General features: G+C 42.9%; 1 protein-coding gene across 1 annotated transcript in view; it reads right to left on the bottom strand.

The window, feature by feature from the left end:
* Positions 1 to 2,088: 2,088 nt before the first annotated feature.
* LOC118615072 (spermatogenesis-associated protein 31D1-like) overlaps positions 2,089 to 25,916 on the bottom strand; it is a 37,882-nt gene continuing 14,054 nt past the window's right edge. The window contains exons 2-6 of the mRNA XM_036239514.1: positions 14,643 to 14,703; positions 10,287 to 14,366; positions 4,977 to 5,096; positions 2,783 to 2,998; positions 2,089 to 2,530 (exon numbers count right to left, since the gene is read on the bottom strand). Of these exons, the coding sequence (XP_036095407.1) occupies positions 2,089 to 2,530; positions 2,783 to 2,998; positions 4,977 to 5,096; positions 10,287 to 14,366; positions 14,643 to 14,703 (4,919 nt within the window). The remainder of the gene's footprint in view (positions 2,531 to 2,782; positions 2,999 to 4,976; positions 5,097 to 10,286; positions 14,367 to 14,642; positions 14,704 to 25,916) is intronic.

The following is a 25,916-nucleotide window of genomic DNA, read 5'->3' as shown; positions in this document are numbered from 1 at the left end:
GATGTAGCTGGCTGGGAGGGCAGATACTAAATAGGAGGGTAACTTCTCTGACAACATCCCTAGAGATACTGTCTTCATGCTTAATCATTATCCCACATTCTCTTATGTGGAAATGGTATTGTGTCTTCTACCAAGTCCTGACTAGTCACCAGGAAGCGAGGCTGAGGCAAGGTTGTGTGAAATGGATGGCCAGAATGGGGTCGTGAGTAATAATGATGAAGTCCTTCTTCTTCTCACTTTTTTTTTTTCTTTTCCTCTTATTCAGCCATTACTTTTCCGTACTCTCTATTTCCTTTTCGCCCAAATTCTGGGTGGCTGTGTGGTGACCAGTCCTGCAAGCGTTGGCCAGGTGGTCTCTTGGTCTTGCAATAATGCTGTCAAGCTAGGAGATAGTCCTGAGGAGCAGCTCTTTCTATTCTGTGAAATGCTTCCACAAGCGTGAAAACCCCATGGCCAAAATCGAAATGTGCCTTCTGGACAGATTAACACCCTACTTACAGCAGATTCTTCAGCCAGACCCACCCAGTTCCTAGACCCTGCCTTGGCCAACTCATTGTGCAGAGTTACAAAACAGAGTCATACACACCCTACTTAATGACCACTCACCTGTGAGATACTCTGGAATCAGCAACATTTTCTAAGTGAAGGTAAGCCACTGTTTCCGAGAAAATATTCGTATACTTCCTCTTTTTCATAGCTGCAAGTTCTGTCTTCCCCCTTACTCTAGTAAAGGTACAGGGAAGGGAAAGGGTAAATTGCTACCAATTTTCATTAGAGTAACGTGAGGAGTGGGGAACATGGCCTATCACCCCAAACTTCATGAAGAAAATAAAACCTCTTAGGAACAGATGACATTTATTCCTCACCAAGAGATCTGAGTGGAAGTTTTTCTCCCTATCACGAACCTCAGGGCTTAAATAACCCCTTCTTTACTTCCTGTTCCAAAAGTTCCTGAAGGCAACAAGAGGGGGAATTCTAGCTGTATCCTGCCAGGGTAACTCATCTCACCCTATACGTGTATATATTTTAGAGTAATGAGGGAGCAAATAAAAAGATAGTTCAGCCAAATCCTGGGATATAAAGTGTTTTTTTTTTCTCTCTTACATTTAATAGGAACTCAAAGTTTTTAAAGTGAATTTTTTGTACTCTTTCTTATAAAAGGAATTAAGTATTTTACCTTCAGGATGTCTGAGCAGGGTCAAATAAGGGACCCCAAGATTAAATGAGAATTCCTTGTCAGGCTCCTACCTGGGACTGATCATCCCTTAGAAACCTAAAGAGGAAATCAGGAACAGCTAAAATAATTTCTTCTCTTCCATAAGCACAAATCCAGGGATCCGGAACCACACCCTCCACCCCCAAACACCAATTCAGTACATAAAGAACAACATTCTCCATTAGAAGAAACATGTATTGACAAGGATCAATATCCTTAGTTGTACTAAAAGAAAAAAAAATGATGATTCTCATCAGCGAATGGGTTATGAAAACTGTGAGGCTTCCTGAAAAGGTAGTGAATGATTTTTGTGACTGAGGGGTGGAAGGGGGGTGGCAAACTTTTTGTCCTTGGAACTTCTGGAGAAATGTTTTCTGTTTGAATGAAAGAGTCAAATCTGTGAACACAGCGCCTTCATTATGGTCGAGGGTGTTTGGCTGGACCTGACATATATTATATATGCAGGTGGGGTGTGGCTCAGAAATAGGCTCTCTGGAGGGTGGGGAAGGTTGTTGACCCTGGCATAATAGATGGACCCTGAAGGCCATATTTCTGGGAATGTCTAATTCTGACTCTGTTTCTTATAGCACTTGTAAGACAACAATGGTCAGCGGAGATAGCTTCTTGGTAGGAGCACTCGGTACCTGCCCATTCCTCCTGCCGTGGGTCAGAGAGAGCCCCGTAGTTGGAGGGATGTCCCTAGTCAGTGTCGATATGGGCCTGCAGTTCCTCCATCTGCTGACTTAAGTCAGAGCCTCAGTCTTGTACCTACATGCCAGTTTCTCCTCTAGGATCTTTCCCATGGCTGTCAAGAGCTCATGAATTTCAGGAGGCCCACAACTCACCAAGAGAGCTGGACTTTCACCTGGGTTTTAGTGCCGTGCAGAGTTGACAAGAACTGAGGGCTTTCCTGGTCTTTTTCTCTTCAAATTGATCCACCGAAAAAATTGTCTCATCGATTTTCTGAAGTAGCTATCAAGAGGAAGCTGTTCATTCTGTGGCAGAGATAGGAAAGTGTGCTTTAATTCTCTGTCCTCAAAAGGGTGGCTCTTCTTTCTAGCTTCAGCTGTCTCTACTACTGAATCCTCACTTCCACATTCTCCTGCTTTGGAGCCCAAAGGTCTCCCTTTCTTTGCATCTGGTGGAAAATCATTCTCCTGGCATTTCCAAAAGACATGCTTAGGGACCCAGGGCTCCTGCCTCACATCCGTTCCAATCCTGCTTTCCTCCAAGTGGGCATGCAGCACTTGGAAAGTTCCCATGTTGCCATTGGAGGTGCTCTGTGACTGAGTCAGTGGGGATATTGAAAGCAAGCTATTTGAAGCAAGCGTATCAGTGGGAGAGCCTCGAGCCTGGCTTTGCTCCCAGCTCTCCAATTTAAACTTTAACTCACTAAGAAACTTTTTTCATATCTCATAGTTTAGGATAGGGGAGCAACAATATTTTTGGTGATGGACATTCAGTGGTCAGGATAGATTCTACTTTACTCATATTGACTCTTATCCTTTGGGAGATTCCCAACTCCCTGGATGTCAAGATGTTGCAAAATGGTAATTTAGAGCATGCGGCTCCTCGGCTTTGACTGTCTCCCTGGACGTGTTGGACATGCAAAACTGTTCTAAATTCTTCTCCACTGTCCTTTGGCCCTGAATCATTTCTGCTCTATTACTGGAACTCACATTCTCATCCTTGGATTCAGGTCTAGGCCTAGCTTGCTTCATGGGCACCTCTGTGGAGCTGCTGTTTACTACAGTCTCATTGTGACTCACATTTTCTATGGTGCTGTGAGTGACAGGCTGAACTGATTGTCTGCTATGGTCAATTATCTGGACGTCTTCTACAGGCATATAGTCCATATCAGTGTGTGATGGTTTCAGGGCCCCCTATCCTTCACTGTCCACAGATGAGGGAGCCAGGAGAGGATAATCCAGGATAGTGACTGATTTGTTGTTCTCACCTGATTCCCTGAAAAGTTTGAGAGCTTCCCTCAAGAGTCTTGGAAACCTTGCTTTGGAATCTACCCCAGAAATATGGGTGGCTGAGGAGGGAAAGCCACATTGGGGAAGAGGCCATGTTTTGGTTTCTCTCAATGTGTAGAATTTTATGGATTCAACAACATTGAAGGGTAGGCCTCACCTCTGACTCACACAAAATCTTACAACGTGGGCTTCTAACATCTCGGGTGTTAGGATCAAGAAATGAGAGCTCTGGTGTGGGAATCTGGCAGTACAGACCACCTACCATTGTGTGTATGGAATTTGTGTTTTCCACATTGGTCGGGAACTCCCAGGAGGTGATGTATTGTCCTCAGCCAGCCAGGAATGACACACAGCTACAGAGACCCTCCCCACAATGATCTGCTAGAATTTCTTGCTCAGATGTAATCTAAGAATCGTTTTTATTTGATTCTGGTCAAGGTCATTCCTTGAGACATTTAATAATCCATTTCTTAAGTGATTACTTGCGTGACACAGTTACATTCTGCGTCTGAGGCAATTCTCAGACTCCAGAGGTAGCGTTCTGAGACCCTCTGTGGGATGTTTTCTGGCCTATTTTCTAGAATATACCCAAGATCTCTCCTCTTGTCCTTCCGTTGGTAAAACTTTTGTGGAAACTTCTCATAGAAACTTCCTGGGAGACTCAGTTCAGGCTTGACTAGATCCTTGCTACCCTGGCTCTGAAGCTCAGATAGTTGTAAGTGAGCATGTCTGCCTTGCTGCTGAGATAGTTCTGTTAATTTACACTGAAGCACCATCAGTGCTAGAGACTCTACATTCTTGTAGATGTGGAGACACCAGCACGGGATTATCCTCCTTGTAATGTGGAGCTGCAGTTTCCCCTTAGGTTCACTGTTGAAATGAAAATGACGAGGAAGGATGGAAACCTGCACATAAATATGGGCTGAACAGCTGAGCAATGGATGGGATCTCAAGGACCAGTGGTCTCCTGAGAGTTTTGGAGAACAGGAACTAACCCTCAAACCTTCATGTTGCTTCTGCAACATGTGCCATTCCAGGTGTTGATTTTAAGTCAAGAAGTAAGAGTCTGACTCATTCTGGGATCTATGGAAAGATGCTCCGGAGTCTCTAATCTGGGACAGAGAAGAAGATGGTAGGATTGGGAGTCGGGATTGAGGGTGGGCCTGGAGCTGGACCTGAGTGAAAGATAGGGCTGGGATTTTTGCTTGGATTGAGGCAAGATTCGAAGATGTACATTGGGGAGAGGAAAGTAATGGGAGTGAAGAAGTGGTAGAGTTTCTTGATTCTGCATTCTACAGAAGCATTAACGATGCTATTGAATAACACAATGCAAGACTCTCGTGGGCAACTACCTCTAGAAACCAGGAGAGTAGCCCCTAGGGACTCGCTGTGCAAAGAACTCTATATTTTTGCTACAATATTTACCCCAAAAGTCTTGATATTAAAGAGCTGCTGACAAATGTGCCACTGCTCTGGATAGTCTTCAATGTTAATTGTTTGTCTTCAATGGTGTCCTGTACAGCAATGAATTGCCTCAAGATGTCCGCTGTTATTCTGACCACATGCTTTGAAAATGGTCCAGCCTCTTCTTTGTTAAAATCTGAAAAGCAAATTTCTTTTTTATTTCTCTCTCCCAGAGCGCCTGGATGTTAAGGCCAAGGAAAGAAAGGCTGTTAGCCTTGATGTGCTTAGAACAGTGTCTTTCCAGAGACAGGTCTCTGGTAGGTGTAGGGAAACATCCTCACTCTGAAAATCAAGTGTGTGATAATATGGAGAGGAACATGTTCTTGACATATGCCTGCCAATAGGACAAGTCTGAAATTGACAGGTTTGAGTACTCATTGCCTATGATTGCAGGCACATAGCTAAACCACCCACCAGTAATACTGGAGATGAGTTCTCTGGGACAGGCGTCATTAAGATGAAAGTCAATTTAGATTGAGTTACAGTTAAAGTACAGTCTGGAGGTGGTGAGACAGACAGGATTGGTGTTGTGGGATGACAAGCAAATGAATCAGTGGGATTCTTTGGGATAAACCTGGTAAGGAGTTACTATCCAGGAAAGAATGGGATCAAATGAGAAGATGGTCTTCCGGGTCAAAGTGATTTAAGAAGAGGATCCTGTAGCGCAGGTTTTAAAAAGCCACAAAGGACACTACTCAATAAACTGACAAAACAAATAGAATATGAGTGGGAGATTTAGGTAAAAGTTTTATGCCAAATGTTGTTTACTGAAAGGAGTAACTGTATTGTATTTAGGGGAATCTTTTTTTTTTTTTCTTAAGAAATAGTCAATGAAATATTCAAGGAGAAGGTACATGATGAGTAAACTCAAGAATTCAGGAGTGTATGCATGGTTTTCATATGTGTTCGTATTCATATGTAGGGAGAAAGGAGATGGAGGAAAGAGGGCAGAAACAGACACACAGTGAGGCAGAGAGGAGAAAAATCACAAGTGCATCAAAATGTTAGTAGGTGAAATCTGGATGAAGGGTATATGGGTTTACTATGCATGTAACTTTTCCATAAGTTTAATTATTTTACCATTGACTGTTGTCTTGAATTCCATTTAACCTTTGAGATTTCTGCCTTTGATGCCCACAGCTATCACCAGCACCATTCCCATACCTCAGAAGTGTGCAATTCGCTTTCGACAGTTGCCTCGGATTCTGTCCTGGGCAAGAAACGTAGGGTCCTCTGCACATTTGAAGCATGCTAACATTTCCACAGAATTTTACAAATTACTGGAGAAGAAAACCACCCCCACACACACACCTCCCAAAAAAGAAAAAAAGATTTTAAAAATTATGCACAATATAAAACAAAAAAACAAACAAACAAGAAAGAACAAAAAATTCAGGGTGTTTAAGCATGGAATCCCTAACTTCTTTCTTTTCTGATGCAAACAGGTCAGTATCTCTTCTGAGGGTTTGAGGTATGAATGAGTTTGCCATCACTTCCTCTTCTCTGCTAGTCACTTAGAACTCCTCCACCAGATTTCCATATTCAATAAAAGCGTTGACATCTTTGTCTTATCTTCTCTCCTTGTCATTCTCAAGCCCTTACTCTTTAAATCCTTTACTTGTTTTAACTGCTTTTTTAAATATAGTTTACATACCATGCATACGATTCACCCATTAAAATGTATAATGTTATGATTTTAGTGTATTCACAGACACGTGCATCACTACAGTAAAATTTGGAACGTTTTCATGACTTTAAAAAGATACCCTGTAACTTTTAGCTATCGTCTCCTCCCTACTCCTGACCTTAGACCTAAACAACCACTAACCTCTTTGTTTTTCTAGTTTTCTCTATTTTAGACATTTTATAGAAATGGGATCCTATGTTTTCATTTGTGACTGGTTTCATTCACTTAGCATAATGTTTTAAAGCTTCATCTGTAGCATGTATCAGTATTTTTTATTGCCAAGGATCATAACATAGTATGAATACACCATATCTTACTTACCCGTTCATCTGTTGATGCACATTTGGGCTGTTTCCATCTTTTGACTATTGTCAATAGTACCGCTATGAACATTTGTTTACCAGTTTTTGTGTGGTTATGTGCTTTCCTCTCTCATGAGTATATACTTAAGTGGAATTGATGGGTCATATGATAACTCTGTATGGAACATTTTGAGGAAGTGCCAGACTTTTCCCGTGTGGCTATGGCATTTTTCATTCTCAGCAGATGTGTATGAGGGTTCTACTTTCTTTATATTCTTGGTGACACAAGACATTTTGATTCTAACTATTCTTAGGTTACCTCATAGTGGTTTTGATTTGTATTTCGCCGATAGCTAATGATGTTGAGCATCTCTTCAGCTAACCTTTTACTTGTACTGGCATTTGGAAAAGAAAGCAGATAAATATGTGTGTTTGGTCTGCTGTTTAACTCAAAACACAATAGCTCATTTTAAATGAGTAACGAAAAAAATTCTTCTGTGTGAAAACACATATAGTGATACCAAGTCTTTATCAACATATATAGTTTTTACGTGTCGTTATAGTTACTGTGTGATTATGGGACAGCAAGCCTGTGTACTGCATTTGCTCTGTAAGATTACTTCTTGTATGGGGTAGAAAGACAAATCCACTCAGATGGCTTCTTGGGGTTGACTAAAATGCAGAGCACAACTGATTGTCGAAGCCTCTAAAACTCAATGCTTTTTTGTCACCAATGCTGCTTGCAGCTGTGGTGTATCAGTGTGCTCCACAGATCATAACATCAAGGAAATGTGAGAGCTTTAACATGGGCACATAGCATATGTCTGAGAGATGGGTAAATGGCTAGATATCTCAACAGGCTTTTGCACTTTAATCATAGGATAAAAGATGGAACGCATCACACATGCTAGATAATTGCGCAAGTTGGGTGAGGTGTACACAGGAAGTTATATTGTTCTATCTACTAAGATGTTGGGTGCCTCTTTAGTAGGGGGAAGGGGCAGGAGGATACCTGGCAAGGATGCATCAGTCCATTAGTACTAAAGTGTAGCTATTTATCGATAAGGAGATTTCAGGAAGTGTCATTCCTCTGAGGTTAGGAAGGAAACCTCTTTTCACATAAGAGGAAAGAAGAAGGAATGGAGGAATGGGGAAGATTTTTGAAGTGTTTTCATGAAAAGCTCTCATCTTATGGCCTCTAGCTCTTCTGTGACCAGTGCTCCAGTACATGCGTTGAGCAAGAAGAGGCGGCCTCAGTTTGCGGAAAGTGAATGAGATTCGAGATAGGTTGGAATATCATTGGAGAGAGACCAGACTAAGGACACAGTGACCTCAGCTCCGTGTGTTTTGTTCACATGTTAGTAAGCTGGGATAATTATTTGTTAAATGAGTGAATTATATCCAGGTAGTGCTGGGACTCAATGTATCGTGCTGTCATTAGCCTAGATTGTGAGATTTAATACAATGGTCATCGGTTACCTATCAGAATGTATTTCTAGAAAAGGCAGAGAGCAAGGATATTTCCAGATGGAATGAAGTAAAGGGTATTGGAAGAGGCCCAATTATAGTGGAGCTTTTAAAATGTTGGTTACTTGCTAGACCATCAAGTTCACTTTGGAGAGGAAGGGAAGGAAGACAAGAGCTTGGTGGATAAACAAGGAATAAGTGGAAAAATGATAACCAGGAGTTGAAAAATTAACAAGGGACATATAAAATAGGGAGATGAAGTGAAAGGGTGAAACGTCAAAGGGTGTATTTTTCCAGATGTCAGAGATGTGCCTGGTACAGGGCAGTGTGGCTGTAACTGCACTGAGATAGTGGTAATGGACCCTGACATGAGATGATGTAGGAACTCAGAGGCTGGATTACTGGCTGCTTGATCCGCATGGGTGTTAGAGCCCTCCACTGCCTCCTCGCCACTTCTCGTACCCTATTTTGGGCCCCATCCCACCTTTTGTCTCTCCTAGGACTTCTACAGTATCTCTATTCTCTGACTCCAAACCTCAGACATTATAGGGTCAATAGCCTAACCCTGAATGAGAAGATACCACTGAGAAAGCTACGGTGGACATCTGTTCTGTTTTTGTCCTTTCGGGATTCACAAATCTTACTGGAATAACTGCCTCAAGTGCCCTCTACAACACTCACCCTATTTTTGAGTCTGAGTCTGCACAGGTGGAGTTGCCTTCACTTCAGACCCGTTTTGTAAGTATGGGTTTGTGTGTAATTCGGGCGAAAACATAAGCATTCCGTAGAGGTCCATGGTGAGCCCCTAAATGTCAGCAACCCTTGTGCAGAGTCTAGGACTCAACCCTGATTCATGAGCTGGAGGTGTTCTGGGGAAGACTACTGATAGCTCCGCCATGACCATGAATAGCAAAGGTGGCAACTCCATCCTGATAGGTGAACTATACACACTAAGGGCAAGATCTTGTACATTTCCATCAAGCCAGCATGGATGGGAGAAGGCGCCAGGATCACGTTCCCCGAAGCAGAGATGCCATGCCTAATGACAAACCCGCAAGTATTGTTTTACTACTCAAAGAATAGCCTTTTTGGTGTAAAGTATTAGTAAGCTGTGCAGAGTCTCCGGCAGCCTCAAGTAGGAGGAGCTCGGATTAGGTTGACGAGGCTGGTAGTGAGACAGGGTCACAGTGCAGGGAAAGAATGCAATGCCCTTTCATTCTTTCCTCTCTTCATTTCTCCTAACTTTCCTACTCACTCTAATGGACCTTTTCCTTACTTTTAGCTTTATTTTACCCTGGGAGGTAGGTGGCCGCCTCGTCAATGTTCCTACCACTGTCAGCTGAGTACTACTTTTGCTGCGCAAAAAAAAAAAAAAAAAAAAAAAAAGTCGCCAAATCAGCAACATGAAGAAATACCCAGGGACTAGAACTTTTCCCTGGTTGACATTCTGATAAGGAAATTTCAGTGTGAAGTGTAAAATATGCTTCCCTAACACATTAACAGGACCCACGAAACAGATTTGTAAGCAGCATCTATACTGTTGCCAGATCTACCCCAACCAGCCCAGGATCCACTATAGCAATATCCCCCAAATACTCACATTGAAGGTTCAACCACTTCTGGGAACCTCTGATCACTGCCTTCTAAATAATGATTAAGCCATTGTTGCTTCTTCACTGATATAATCTGAAAAATAGACCTGACCTTGACCCTCTTCAGATGTAGGCAGCCTGTGTGACCTACTGCCCTAAACGACTCAAAGCATTCCATGAGGGAGAACATGTAGGCTGCTATACATGTTCATTAAGGCTAAGCTTCGGAGACATAGCCCCATATCCACAAACTTCATCAGGGAGGAATGGGTTTTGGGGGCCATGTGATATCTATTTCTGTACAAGAGCTCCAGGAGACTGGTCACCTTTTAGAAGACAAAGGAAGCAATACCTAAGAGCTGAACTAACTCCTTCTTTACCCTAAGCACGAGCCCTGAGTTACCAACACCCATACCCCCAGCATAAGACACAGAGGGCATCATTATTATTAGAGAAACATTTATTAGGGAGATTCAATATTCTGCACAAGGAAGAAATTATTAGGGGGTGTGAAATTTTTTTCCCTGGAAATTCTGGAGAAGTGCTTCCTGTCTAAACAGTAGACACAGATCTCCGAACACTGTGCCTCCAGCAGTGGTGCGAGCAGTCGGAAGCCCCTGGCCAGCTTGAAGCCCACAGGTGGGGTATGGGTGGTGCACAGTCTCCCTGCAGGGCCCAGACTGAGGGTGCTTCTGACACAGTAGGTGCTCCTTAAATGCTGTGACTGTCTGGGAGAGGCTGTTCTTGTCTCTGATTTGTCTGATACCTGTAGGAGAGCTCTGGCCAGCCAAGACTGCTTGTTGTTGGTGAGAACTGGTATCTGTCACTTTGGAAGAGGGAATCCTGCAGCTGTAACGATGACCCTGGACAGACTGTGCCTGGGCACACGCTTCCACCTTGTGCTGAGTTTTTCGAAACTTCCCTGAGAAGAAGGCATAGGACGCTTGAGGGCAGGCTGCATGGTGAGGTCCTACTTTCCCCTCTGGGAACTTCATACTGCCTGTCATGACTATCTGAGCTCTGGGTGTCCCAGTCAGGGCAACTCTACTTTTATCCGGGCCTCTGCTCTGGTCAGATGTTTTTTTCTGGGAATTTTCTTGCTTTTTGCGTTTTATCCCGGGATGAAGCCATTGAAAAAAGAGCTTCATTTGTTTTTTGAAAAGGCTTTCAGGAGGAGACTTGCTCCCAGCTCTTCTCACAGTAGGGACGACAGACTCCTCCTGTGGTTCCATGTTCTGAATACAAAGAATCTTCTTTCTAGGTTGGGATGTTCCCAGCCTTGCATCCCCTCCACCAAGCTCTTCTGACTTGGGGCCTGGAGGGCTCACTCTCTTGTCAGCTGGTGGGAAATTTTTTTCCCGGCACCACCTTAAGTCATGCTTAGGGGCCCAAGTATCCTGCCGCTGTCCCATACTATCCTTCAAGTGGACATGCAGCACTTGGGAAGCTCCCACGTCGACACTGGAGACGCCCTGAGCAGGGGTCAGGGAGGCTTTGTAGGTCAAGCTATCTGAGGCAAGGGACATGTCACTGGCTTGGCCTTGGGTCCGCCCATGTACCCTGTTCTCCAGTGCAGACTTTAACTCACTCAGGATTTGTTTCTTAAGGTCTAATGATTTAGGCTCTTGGAGAACTGATATATTTTCTGGGGGGCTTTCAGTGCTAACAGTAGTTTCTCCTTTACTATCATTCACATTTGTCCTTTGGGAGATAACTGGCTCGCTGCTTGTCAGGACGTCAAAAGTGTTTGATTGAAGATCATCCATGCTCTCAGCCGTGAATGTCTCCCTGGACATGTAGGGCACGGGAACAGGTTCTGATTTGTTCATCTTGTTGCCCTGTTGCATTTCTACTCTATCGCTGGAACTCACTCTCTTAGCCTTTGGCTCATGTCTGGCTCCAGCTTGCCCTGCGGGCAGCTTTGGTGGGCATCTGTTGACTAGTAGATCCTGTGTCTGACTTGTTTTGCCTGTGATGCTATGTGTGACAAGCAGTTGTGTCTGTCTAGCATCAGTAATTCTCTGACGATCCACTGTAAGCTCCTGGTGGATACTGGAGAGAGAGTGTCTCTGGGCTCCCTTTTCTTCCTTGTTCATATGCGAGGTAACAGGGAGAGGGTGATCCAGGACAGAGGCTGAATGTGCTGTTCCCATTTTGTCTCCGTGGACAGATTTAGAGCTTCCTCTAATGGACGTGAAGCCTCCAGATTTGAAGTCCACCTCAGAAATCAGGTTGGTTGATGAGAAGAGCTTGGAATGGAATGAGGTATCTTCCAATGCCTTCATGTAAAGCTCTTTAACATGGGCGTCTAGCATCTGCTGTGTCCTAGGCCCAATGAAGGAAAGCTCCTGGGAGGTATTCACGGTGTAGTCCCTTCCCACTGACGGTTGCAAACTTCTCTGTTTCATTTCAGGGTGGGATTCGACATGGGGAGTCATTGTCTGATTGATAGCATGCCATGAATTTTGCGCAGGCCCAGGGAGCTGACTCTCACTGAGTTCCTCAATTTTCTTGCTCAAATGCACTTTTGAGACATTTTCTAGTTGAGTCAGACATACACTTGGCCCTGACGCCACTGGATTTTCTCCTGACAGATTTACCATGTGACTGTCTAGGTCTTTCTCAGAGTCAGACCCCAGATCCTTACCTGAAGAGTTCTGCGAGTCACTCAACAGGTGATCTTTTGGGTCATTCTCTGGGCCATTTGCCTTATCCTTCCCCCCATCCTTCTCTAGCTGAAGCATTTCTGAGTCCCTCTCATAGAAGCTTTCAGGTTGGCTCAATCCAACATTTAGATTTTTGCTACTCTGGCCCTTCACCACAGAGACACATGGGAGTCCATGATCGCTCTTCCTCTCAGATTCCTTTGAACAATCTCTCGGAGGCCTCATCAGCAACAGAGACTGATGGATCCTGCGGAGTAGGCCCCACCGGTGTTGGATGAGCCTCTTTCGAAGGTGGTGCTCCAGGTTTTTGTTAAGCTCATTGCTGAGGGGACAATTTTCTGGTTGAACAGAGACTGAAACATGAGCCTGGGAAGGCTGGTAGTGAGGAAGGTTGGGTGCTGAAGAATCAAAGTCTTCAGAAGATCTTTGGGCCACAGAGGGTGAACCACACAAACCTTCCTGTTGCTTCTGCAACACGTTCCATTCCAAATTTTGAATTTCAGATGAGGCGAGAGGGTCTGATTCATTCCGGGGTCTATGGAAATGCATCTCACCGTTCCTCGTTTGAGGTGTAGCATTAGATGGTAAGATTGAGGGTGGGGATTGAAGGTGGGCCTGGGGCAGGGTTTGTGGTAAGGGTTGAGGCTGGACCTCAGGTAGAGGATTAAACAGTACTGGCAATTCTTGGCCTATGGAGGCATTTGAGATTTTGTTGGAAAGAAAGACTGAAGAATAGTCACCCGACACATGGTCAGCAGAGGACAAGAACCCACTGTGCAAAGACAGAAGCCCGCACGAAAGCTGGATACGATTTTGCTCTAACTGATCCTCCCTGGTTTGTGGATTTGAAGCCTGCTGCTGGCCATGCAGTTCCTTTGGTTTGCCTTTGCTGCTCCAGTAAGGGAGGGCAGCAGCTGAGTCATGCTTATCAGCAGTTGAATCTAACAGTTTTCCTGAGGAACTCAGGTTGCTGTCTGAACTAACTTGTTTTGGAAAAGAGTCTCTTTTCTTTTCCTTTTTGTCCCACATCAGTAAATGTGTGTTCTTTTGGACTTGTCTCTGCAGGAGTGTTTGGACGTCAGGCCTGAGAGAGAAAAGGTGACCACACTCTGCACGTTCGGCTGCAGGATCTCCCTGAAAAGAGGCCTCTATAGAATGGTGGGACTCTTGATCGAAATCACATTGTGCCAAGGTGGAAGGGAACGAATCTTCAGCACAAGCTTGCCACCAGGAAACGTCTGAATTTGACGGGCTCGAATGGTCAGTGCCTGTGACTGTTGGGATGTAATTGGATAAATTACCCAGGTTCTCTGGAGACGAGTTCTCTGGAACGGGCTTGGAAATTGATTTGGATTGAGGCACCGTTGGAATGCACTCTGGTGGTAGTGGTGGTGGTGAAGTAGACGGCATTGGTGGTACATGACGACAAGCAGATGAATCAGTGCGATTCATTGTCTGAGACAAATCTGGTAAGGGGCTGATATCTCGGGAAAAGGTAGGGTCAAGAAAGATGGTATTCAGAGTCAGAGTGGCCTCTGCTTGGGGAAGAGGATCCACTCTGAGAGTGTCATGTGGTGGGAGGGGGAAAAATGCAAGAAGTGGGATTGGGGAAGGGGCCGCTGGGAATTCGGATCCCAAGGGAAGAAAGGGCTGCGTTGGCAGAGAGTGACCCAGTGGTGAAGCTGACAGAAAGTCACCTAAGGATGTCAACGGGTTAGGTGATAGTATTCGGGGTGGCGGTGGGAAAGGCTCAGGCAGAGGAGCTGGTGTTGTGTCTCCTGGAGATACTGCTGAGAAGGCAGAGGACAAAGTGGATGATGACTTAGGCAAGGAATCTCTGGAAGCCAAAGGGGACGCAGAGGAAGTCGCATCTTCCAGGCCATCTGGGAATAGCAGCTGATTGACCTCAGTGGTTACACTGTTACAGATCTTACAAGAGAGGTCAGGGCATAACAGCTGACGAAAGCGCCTGGTGTGATAGTGGCCTGGGTCGCTGCAAGAGACAAAGGTACAAAGCTGCATCCAGAACTAGAACAAGGAAAGGAGGACCTACTAGCCCGGTGGGGTGGAGCCACCCAGCACCTGCTGCCCCTTCACATTGCTCCACCTTGATGACTTCAATACACCAATAGGGCTCAGCCCAAGGCCTCATTCCTCCTGTTCCTATGGCTGCGCCCCTCCCCGTGACTATAGCAGGGTGCAGTGAGTCCCTGGAATGTCACAGAACATGCTAAAGGGGGATCAGGAAAGAAGGGGAAAGACTAGTTACCTTTTCATTATAGAAATCAGCCTCTTTTTCTCCTCCTCTTCCCTCTGGCAGTATCTCCGATCTGGGAAACCAGGAAAGGTGGTTATGTATAATGGAGGTAGAAGCATAGGTATCACACAGGAGTCCCTTTATGGGATACTGTTGAGGTGTTAGAGTCTGAAAGCCCCAGAGGCCCTAGAAGTCAAATGGTCTATGATAATATTAACAAGGTTCTCCTGTGTGCTGCTTCATTTATAAGGTACTTTCACATATGTTATCTCATTTGATGCTCAGAAAGACTCTGAGAAGCAGAGAGGTCAGTGGTTACATCCAAGAGGAATCTGATCATCCAGGAAGTCAAAGTACTTTCATGAAGTCAGGAGACAGAAGTTCCCTGCTGTGCCAGGGAACCTGAGCAATGTCTCGCATCTGACTGCGTTCCCACGGGCCTCTCCTCTGAGCACTGTGCTTTCTGAGAGGGACTGTATCTAGTCACTAATATCCTCGGAGATCAGGGACCTGGGACCTCTTGGAAAGGAAAGGGTCACCCTTGGAGATTTCAGGTGGAATAGGTAAAATCTTACCTTTCTGTATTCTGCCTTTCCTTCGCCTCTTGGTTCTGCCGTGGCACTGAAAAAAAGAAGAGAATCATTTCTCTCACTTCTTTCCCCTAGGAAACCCAGCCATTCATGATCCAAGTACAATATGGCTCTATTTGAATTACTAGAACTTTGTGTTCTTTTTTTTTTTTCATCGACTTTTATAGGTTTCAAATATTTTCTTTGGAAGCTCAAAGACATCTATTGTCTATGAGGTCCGCACTTGCTATTCGCAGTCAGACACCTCTGCTCTAGGAAGGCATGGAGTCTGAGGCCAAGAGTCGCATCTCTGCTCCCTCGACCAGGACCCTGTAACTTGGGACAGAGCTCAGGCTCCAGCCTCTGCTCAGAGGCTCAGCACTGCTCTCCACCACACTCAGATGGTCTGTGAGCTTCCCTGGGAAACATCCCAGCTAAACCCCTAGCCTGCCCATCCTGTTCCTCTAGAAGAATGATGTTCTTTTCTCTACATAGACTTCTCATCCCAGATGTTACTCTGAGCCCACCAAACTCATTTAAATGAACAAGACACACAAACAAAAACCCACAGACACAGACAACAGTTTAGTGGTTACCAGTGAGAATAGGGGGTGGGAGAGTAGGCAGATTATGGCATAGAGGATTAAATGTATAGTGACAGAAGGAAATTGTAACTTTGGGTGGTGAATACACCACACAGTATACATGTGACACATTATTGAATTGCATACTTGAAATCTATGTAATTTAATTAACCAGTGGCGTCCCCAACACTTTTTTTTTTTTAATGTGGTACTAGAAATGTAAAGAATAATTGGGAATGTTGGAGAATGTTGAGTCTTGCTTAGGCTTCCTTACCTTTTTGATGTTTTCATCTTGCCATAAAGTTGGTGAAGCTGGAATGCCCACCAGGTAGCACAGGCACAGAAGGAGCCCCCACAGCCCACACAGGCAGGTGAGGGTGGGGTCAGTACTTAGGGAGGTTGAGCAGAAGCTCGGAGAGGGACTATTGAGACTATTTAAATATGGGAAAAGTTCCCAAATTTTCAATTCCATGATTGGAATCACGATGCTGAGTGAGGCAACTGAGCTCTGAGAGTGGAGACTGCAGGCTTTAATGCCAGGCTTGCATCACAGAGCACTGTTGAGTCACAAAGGGTTTCTGAAGGTGGGGGAGGGCACAGCCCCGTCTCTTACCAGCCTAGAGGATCCCTACACCCCTCTGGGCATCTAAGTCCCTCTGAGATAGGCGTTTTGAGGCTGTCTTCGCCTTTCCCTTCCGCGACCTCCTTGTCTTCATCGTGCTCTTTTTCCTCTTCTTCCTTCTTTAGACCTCATTTTTAGAGTCGTTTTAGGTTCACTGCAAACTTAGAAGAAGTACACCCTCCCCACACTCACTACCTCCCACACTGTCTACATCCAGCACCAGAGTGGGACATTGGTTCCAAGTGATGAAGCTACATGGGCACGTCCAAGTCCACAGTTGACATTTGGGGCCACTCTCGATGTCGCACGTTCTTTGGGTTTGGGGAAGTGTATGGTGACCCGCATCCACCATATAGTATCACACAGAGTCGTTTCACTGCCCTAAAATCCTCTGTGCTCTGCCTATGCATCCCATTCTTCCTCTGAATGAATGCCTGGCAGCAACTTATCCAGAGTCTGGACTTTTCCATAACTACATCAATTTGAATCTAGTGTGTAGACTTTTCAGATTGACTTTTATCACTTAATAGTGTACATTTAAGTTCCCTTCATGTCTTTTTGTGGCTTAATAGCTCATCTTTTTAACGCTGGTTGTTTCACAGTTCATTTATCCATTCACCTTGGTCCTCTTGGTTGCTTCCCAGTTTTGGCAACTGCGGATAAAGCTCCTATAAACTTTCTCTTTTTTCAGCCCACTTTGCTGAGACATAGTTCACATGCCATACAATTCACATACTAAAAGTATACAATTTAATGGCTGAATCCTACCTTTTAGTCTCTTCCAGGGGCTCTACAAAATCTGCATCCCAGGTGTTACTCTGAGCCAACCAAACTCATTTAAATGAACAAGACACACAAACAAAAACCCGCAGACACAGACAAGAGTTAAGTGGTTACCATAGAAAAAAGAGGGAAGGGAAGAGGCAGATTAGGGTTAGAGGATCAAATGTATGGTGACAAACAGAAATTGTAAAATAGGTGGTGAACACACAATGCAGTATACACATGTCGTGTTATTGAATTGCATACTTGAAATCTATGTAATTTAATTAACCAGTGGCATCCCCAATACTTTTTTTTTATGTGGTACTAGAAATGTAAGGAACATTTGGGAATGTTGGAGAATGTTGGGTCTTGCTCAGGCTTCCTTACCTTTTTGATGTTCCCATCTTCCCACAATGTGGGTGAAGCTGGAATTCCCACCAGGAAGCACAGGCACAGAAGGAGCCCCCACAGCCCACACAGGCAGGTGAGGGTGGGGTTGGTAATTAGGGAGGGTGACCAGAAACTCTGAGAGGGACTGTTGGGGCCAGTTACATATGGGAAAATATCCCAAAGTTTCAATTCCATGGTGATGCTGCCTGAGGCAACTGAGCTCTGAGAGTGGAGACTCCAGGCTTTATTGCCAGGCTTGCATCACAGAGCACTGTTGAGTCACAAAGGGTTTCTGAAGGTGGGGGAGGGCACAGCTCCCCTCTCCCCAGCAGCCCAGCGGATCCCTCCACCCCTCTGGGCTTCGAGGTCCCTCTGTCCTGTCCTGCATCCCATCTTACAATCCACCTTTCCTCATAACATATGTTTACTTAATGAAATATTCTGCTCGTTAAATCTGTAACCCAGATATTACCTGGTTTCCAATTACTGTGTGAAGACCCTGACTTGGGGCTCACCATGTCCACTACCTTGAAAGTCTGAAATGCTTCCTGGGATTTTTATGTAGCCAAACCTTTACACTCAGGATCATATATGTGCTCAAGTCGGTCTCTCATAAAGAATATTTTCATCTTACATGAACACAGATACAGAACTTCAAGTTCTTTTACCCTTACTTAGTTTGTGAACGTTGAATTGCGAATTTGAGCTGTTTCGCTCAGTGATAAATGTACTATAAAAGTTTAAGATGTCATCCTTCGCAGGAATAAGTCTCATATATCTTACATATATCTAACCCCTAGGTTTTGTGATAATGCTCTCCCAAGAGTATTTTAGGTAGCCCTCCAGGAATGACATTTGGTAAAGTGAGATCCCCTTATAACTCCATGATATCTTCCTAACTAAGGTACATCACCACACAGAAGTCTGGTCTCAGATTTCAGACTGCACTTGGTTATATTGTTTCCAAGGAGGCATATTTTCCAAAAGCTCTACTAGAATAACATGCTGTATTTTAAGGAGACTCATTGGAGATAAGTCGTTAGTTCACAATTCTCATAGGGTCTCAATTTTCTGGAGACAGTCCTCAGTGCTCTCTCACTCCCATCCTGATTACTGTTCCCGCGATGAGCCGCAACTGTTCTCAGGATACCAAAAAGGCTATGACGAACACAACCTGAAGCAAAATCCTTTAAAATTGCATTTAAAGCAGTAGTTGTAAAAAGTCCTTCATCATTCACACAACAAACGTTTACTGTACTATGTAGTACTTTTAGTAGACATGTTAACTAAATAAGGCAGTGCCCCTGACTTCAGGTAGTGCACTAAGTGATACCTGCAAACAACTCTAATAAAGTGCTATGAACTGTGAAAGAAGTGGGAATAAAACACAAAGTACAGCTAAGAAGCAATTAATTGTTTTGCCAGGAGGTAGAGGAGGACGGGGTCTGGGAAAACTTCAGCTGGTACCTCTGAGATAAACGTTGTGAGGCTGTCTTCGCCATTCCCTTCTGCGACCTCCTTGTCCTCTCCGTGCTCCTTTTCCTCCTCTTCCTTCTTTAGACCTCATTTTTTAGAGTCGTTTTAGGTTCACAGCAAACTTAGCAGAAAGTACACCCTCCCCACACTCACTACCTCCCACACTGTCAACATCCAGCACCAGAGTGGGACATTGGTTCCAAGTGATGAAGCTACATGGGCACGTCCAAGTCCACAATTGACATTAGGGCCCACTCTTGGCGTCGCACGTTCTTTGGGTTTTAGGAAGTGTATGGTGACCCGTATTCACCATTATAGAATCGCACAGAGTCGTTTCACTGCCCTAAAATCCTCTGTGCTCTGCCTATGCATCCCATTCTTCCTCTGAATGAATGTCTGGCAGCAACTTATCCAGAGTCTGGCCTTTTCCATAACTACATCAGTTTGAATCTAGTGTGCAGAGTTTCCAGATTGACTTTTTTCTCTTAGTAGTATACATTTAAGTTTCTTTTGTGTCTTTTTGTATCTTAATAGCTCATTTCTTTTTAACATTGAATAATATTTCATCATCTCGTTGTACCACAGTTCATTTATCTATTTCCCTTAGACATCTTGGTTGCCTCCAGTTTTGGCAACTTGAATAAAACTCCTATAAAGTTTCTATTTTTTTAGACCACTTCACTGAGGCATAATTCACATGCCATACAATTCACATACTAAAAGTATACAATTTAATGGCTTATAGTATATTCACAGTGTTGTGCATCCATAACCACCATTAATTTTTGAGCCCTTTCTTCACTAAAAGGAAGCTCTATACTCTTTCGCCTTCACCCTTCAATCTTCTTACGCTTCCCACCACCCCAGCCCTAGGTTACCATTAATGTACTTTCTCTGCTGATCTGTAAATTTCAAACACTTCATACAAATGGAGTGATGCCATATATGGCCTTTTGTATCTGGCTCTTTAACTCAGCATGTTTTGAAGTTTGTTTCTGTTGTAATATATGTCAGTACTTCATTTCTTCTTTATGACAAAAATATTCCGTTATATGGAGATAGCCACTTTGTTTATACGTTAATCAGTTGATGAGCATTTGGATGTTTACAAATTTTGACTGTTATGAATAAAGCTGCTGTGAACTTTTGTGTGCCTGTTTTGGTGCAAACGTTCATTTTTACCTCTTGCTCATTCATTTTTCCAATCATTTAAAGTCGTACTTTGTCAAAGTTTGTGATTCTTGAAATTTTGGTAGTAGAGCCATATTAGACTCTCTACGAAATGACAAGTTTTGGGCCACAATGCAATTTTTATCAAATATCTGGGTGTACGAATTTGCCCTCCTGCCAACGCTATCAAAATTGGCCCTTGAATCAGAAGGAATGATGTTGATGTATGATCCTTAAGATTTTTGAAAAAAGGAACACCTCATGTTCTCAAGGTTCTATTCTTAGAAAGTCAGAAAAGGGTGTTGTGGGGAGAGGAAGTGCAATGCAGCCAGAGAGAACATGAGCACACCTATCACATACATAAAAGTATATGTCTGATCACACTAAAGCATAAGGGATGTGCCTAAGGATGAAAGTAGTAAAAATCTAGGCTGAATAAAATAGAAGAGGACTTAATTGTGAAAGACGTTCAGTGAGAGTTTAAGGATCTTGCATTTTGTACTGAGGGCGGTAGGAAGTTAGGGTTTTCATAATGAGAAGACAGGCATACTCAGAGCTCTGTTTGAGAAACATGACTGGCAACAGAGAACATGGTTGAGCACTCATAGAGAAATGTGCAAATTAATCACCATGTCACATAGGATTCTATCTAGCAGTTGGTAGAAAACCAGATGAATTCTGGCTTCGCAAAATATTCAATTCATCGGCTTATATTTCCCCCTAATACAATAGTAGATTCAGCTTCTGACTCGCCATACCATCATTCTGCTTTTTCAGAACTCATTCCCAAGCCCCTGCTCTTGTGGTCCCAAGATGGCATCCTAGCAGAAAAAGCAGAATATTTCTCAGTGTTCTAACTAAAGTCCCGATATTCAACTGAATGGGACCAGGAAAGGTCCCATAAGAACCCTCCTGAAATAATTACTGGGAACCAGGGTATATCATTGGTCTAGTCTAAGTCAGTTCTTGTCAGAATAGAGTCTGGACCAATGACCGTTTTCTTATTTTTTGTTATCACCTGCAACGCTTAAGTATAGAAATTGAAGATGGTTAGAAATCTTTGTTGTCATTTGACAGAGTAATCAAATCTAATGATAAAATATTGTATTTTTTATGTTTTTGTTTCATGTGTTCTTTTTCTAGTGATTCTTTTTTATTGTGTTTTACACAATACTGGTCCTCAGTGCATGGGGGTGTGGGAAAGGAAGCAAGCTGGTCCTATTCCAAAAAAAGTTTGAGAAACTTGAGTCTAAGGCACACGCTCCACTGTGAAGCCTGGGGTGAGTCAGCATTCTGAAAGCACACAGAGAGACTTTGGGAGAACTTTCCCTCTCTCCATTAGAGAGGGTATTAACGAAGGACCACTGCAATTGTGGGACCTAATTTGAGAGAAGGACACTCTCAGACTTACTTTAGCTCCCCTTTCTTTCTCTTGCTTTCTTCCATGTTGACCTGCCCTCCTAATTCAGAGTCCCTGGTAAGGATTTACTCTGCTTCAGCTTTGGATATGGCCATTTTAATGGGCGAAATGTGTGGACATTCATCCCCCCTCCCCACTTTGATTACTAGAATGAAAGCATTCGAATAGCTTTCCTAAGCCATTAAAAGAAAGGCAACATCGAAGTAGGCTAACACTGGGTGCATACTAAACTGGTCGATGTCGTTTGTCGTGCTCTTGGCACCTGAGGTATGGAGACTCCAGAGCCCTGTACAATGTCTGAAGGCAAAAAAATGTTTAAGACAGAATGCAGGAATCTCAGTTTCTCATTAAAAATACATTTTAGAAAATTGTTTTAGGTCGATTTGCTGGGGCAGAGTTGTCTGGCAAGGATACGTGTGCAGCAGTTTGGCAAATTGCAGCTTTCCGTTCTCTTTTCAAATAAAATGGAAACAATAAAAATACAATTAAAAATAAAAATTTAAAAACAATCTAAAAGAGCATTTCGATTCTTTTTCTATTTAAAGCTCTGCAAATAAAGTGTTGCTGGAAAGGAGCCTGCATTTTTAATCTCACTGCTCACGAAGTCCTAATACAGGCACAGGGTCTGAGGTGTCTGCCACACTCAGAGATGGAAGTGACCTTGGAGAACTTCTAGTCTGGCTTGCCTTTTCTACATATTAGAAACCGAGGCCAGGGAAGGATTAATTCTTTCTTACTTGATCCTTTCTTTCATGTGCGTTCTGTATGTTTTCTTTCAGAAGGCTTGAAAACATGGTTATGGCAGTTTTAACCTGACTTACACACCCAGTATGGGACTCCTTTCTTTCCAGGGCCCTAAATCACCTTCTAGTATAAAATAAGTACTCAAACAGAATCAAATGTTACCTAGTACTGCCTCAAGATGTGCAATTTTTGCCTAGGAAAGATAGCATATGCCATCATGCCTTCTGAAACAATAAATAAGCTAAATGTAACTTCGACAATCTTGGATGTTCCAAGCTTAGTCTAATAAACAACTGTGGTACTCCAGAGGAGCAGGTGGACATGGTCTAGCATATAGACACAAATGTGCGTTGATATCAGCAGTGTCTCCCCAGCCTGCCATCATTAAAAACATTGTATCGCTTGTATGTTAGTTTACCTCTTTTTAGTATAAACAATGGTGGTTTATCTGATAGACACACATAGTACAAAACCGGCCTATGACAAATCTGCCTTCACCATTAAGAACTACCATTAATGGTGAAAGTAGTTTATCGCTTTTATGCCCTCAAGGGGTCAGGGAACCACAGGGAGGAAATGGAAGAGAACTAATATTTCATGAGTACTCAACATTTTCCCCAAATGTTCAGTCATTCATTGCTTAACTATCCTGTGTGAGAAGAATATTGTCTTCATTTTATGGCTAACAAGACTGACCCCCAGAAAGATTAAATAACTTGCCCGAGGCCACAGAGTTCCAAAGCAGCAAAGCGAAGATTTGAACTAGGCTTGCGGAGGGCCCAGGCCTGCATCTTCACTCTACGACAAGTGTTCCCAATCTCTGGGCTGCAGGGTTCAGGTCCATGGCCTGTTAAGAACCAGGTCTATGCAGCAGGAGGTGAATGGTGAGCCAGAGAGTGAAAAAGTTCCTCTATTTGAAGCCACTCTCCAGTGCTAGCATCACCACCTCAGCTCCACCTCACATCATCAGGCATTGTATTCTCAGAAGAGAACCAATCCCTGATGCAAAATGGTTGGGGACCACTGCTCCTAGATAGAAGAGTCACTGGGTCTTGATCCCTGACTCTCCTACTCCATTATTATTCCAGCTAAATCTATCTTCTACTGTGTTAAAACAACAACAACAACAACAACAAAAACCAAAAGTGACTTAAAACAGTGAATATTTTATTTTATTTGCTCATAATTCTTCATCTGGGCTGGGCTTAGCAGGGTGATTCTTCTGTCGATCTTGCCAATAGTCATTCATGTGCATTTATCCAGCTGATCAGTCGGCAGGGGCCTGGGCTTAGTTTGGACACTGAGATGGCTGGGCTTCTCTCACAGAACCTCTCTCTCTTACCTAACTTCTCCTGTGGCTTCTCCACATAGCTCTAGCGGGGCAACAAAATTCTTAGAAGGCAGAGCAGGGCTTCCTTAGACCAGAAAGTTACAACTTCTTAAGGCTTAGATCAAGAACTGATATAGCATTACTCTGCCACTCCGGTTAGTTAAAATAAGTCATACTTCCAGTTCAGCTTCAAAGGGAAAGGACTACGAAAGAGCAAATGCTGTGAGATGTGGATTATCGGGGGCCAGTACTGGAATAGCAGTCTCCATACTCTTCAACGTTGGTACCACAGCTCTAAAGGTTGCTGGGTCTTCTGTTCCTTACACTTTTCTTATGTGATTTTTCTCTCTTCTGTTTATTGCTCTACTTTCTCCTTCCATTTCTTAACTTTTCTGCATTGTAATTGGACTTCCTTAGCCAGCTAAAAACTAAGGATTCCTTGCCTCCATATCAGTACACTGACCAATCACATCACATCAGCTTCATTCTTTAGGTTGTCAGTCTTTGCAGCTAAAGTGTTTTATTGGTAGAGAGTCCTTTGTTTTGGTGGTTGTTCTGTTGGCTCGTATATCTAGATTCAAAGCTGAAAGTCTAGTTTAGAGGAAAATGAGACATCACTGCATCAGTTAGCAACTTATGTGAATATACTTAAACGCTTTACCCAATAAACGAAATGTAGAATCTGTGATAACCCTCTTCAGTTTTACCCACAAGAAAGCAATATGTCCAGTCCAATGGCCAAGTCAACAAATATAAGTTTACCATGTTTTACATTCTTTCAATTTCTTTAGCAGTCATTCACCAGGACAAAAAAGGCAGAGAGGCCTGCAGGAGTCATGATATCCAGCATTACAATTCTAGTTCATAGCAGGTTGCTTCTTACAGGTGGCTAAGATGAGATCAGATCAAATTTCCACTGACTCATTCTTATCACTGCCTTTTGCTCTCAGGAGAGATTCAAAAGTACCCAGAATTAGCTAGGGACAGGAGAACCAGCTGTACAAATAGCACCAGCATGAAGAGGGCAAAGGAACTCAGAAGAAGAAAAAGGAAACCTATGAAGCTTCTTGCAGAAAGAAATCACAAGTTTCAATTTGAAATGCTGAGAAATGAAAATGGAAGTTAAAGTTGAAATGTGACTTACTTACCTTTAAGAGATTCTAAATCCACTCACTGACAATGTTTATTATCGTTTCTTTATTCTGCTTCTATATTGTTGGATTATGTATCAACCAGACATTTTGTTGTAAAAATAAAAAAAGAAAGGATTTAAATTCAGGTTGACTATTTATGCATCTAGATTGAAGGAGGCAACAGAGATAAAATGTCTTTGCTATTATTTTAGACTAATTCATTGACTCTAATCTGTGCCAGGTAGTCATGAACATCAAAAGTTCATTAAAAATGTACATACATTTATACATAAATGAATTATACATAAATTCATTACAATCCTCATAATGATATATCCAAAATCCAATTAACGTTCTATGAAAATTTGGGAGCATAACTAGATTCTTATGTTCTCAGAAAGAGAAACAGATACGTTTATCAAGGAAAATTTTGAATGAGAATATAATATGGGACGAGCCACATTACATATTTAAATATGTTGTCAGGCCTCTGATAATTAAAATAAGGACACTACTGAACGAAGAAAAAATATACCAGATATAGAACACAGACTAGATAGTCCAGGAATTGATTTTGTTCCACATAAAATTAGCTAGGAAATAGAAGTGACATCACTAGAAAGGAAGAACTATTCTTTAACTTGTTCAGGAATAACTGGGGTAGGAATTTAAGGGAATAAAATTAATTTAGAACTAACATTAACAGCGCATGACAAAGTACATTCTAGATACATTAAATAGTTAACTAATATTTAAGTATTTTTATCCAAATGCTCACTGAAAAAGGTATTAGATCTGTAAATTATAACCAGGGAGAAATTCCTGGCTTAAAATCCTTTTAAGAAATCATAAAGCAGAAGACCAACTACTCAGATTATTTAAAATTTAAACTTCTGTTCATAAAAAACAGTGGCATAAGCAACTAAAAAAAAATAGATGGGAAAATTACATTCAGGAAATATGGCAAAAGTTATCCTCCTTAGAAAGTGCATTATTTCATTATTACGGCAAGAGAAAAACAATTTCACTTTTATTATTTGTTGAATTTTTCTGTTTATGGTTTTTGTTTTCAGGGAAACAGAA

This window comes from Rousettus aegyptiacus, unplaced genomic scaffold (genome assembly GCF_014176215.1).
Source record: "Rousettus aegyptiacus isolate mRouAeg1 unplaced genomic scaffold, mRouAeg1.p scaffold_m13_p_3, whole genome shotgun sequence".
NCBI classification, from domain to species: domain Eukaryota; kingdom Metazoa; phylum Chordata; class Mammalia; order Chiroptera; family Pteropodidae; genus Rousettus; species Rousettus aegyptiacus.
This window is presented reverse-complemented; position numbering and strand designations above follow the sequence as displayed.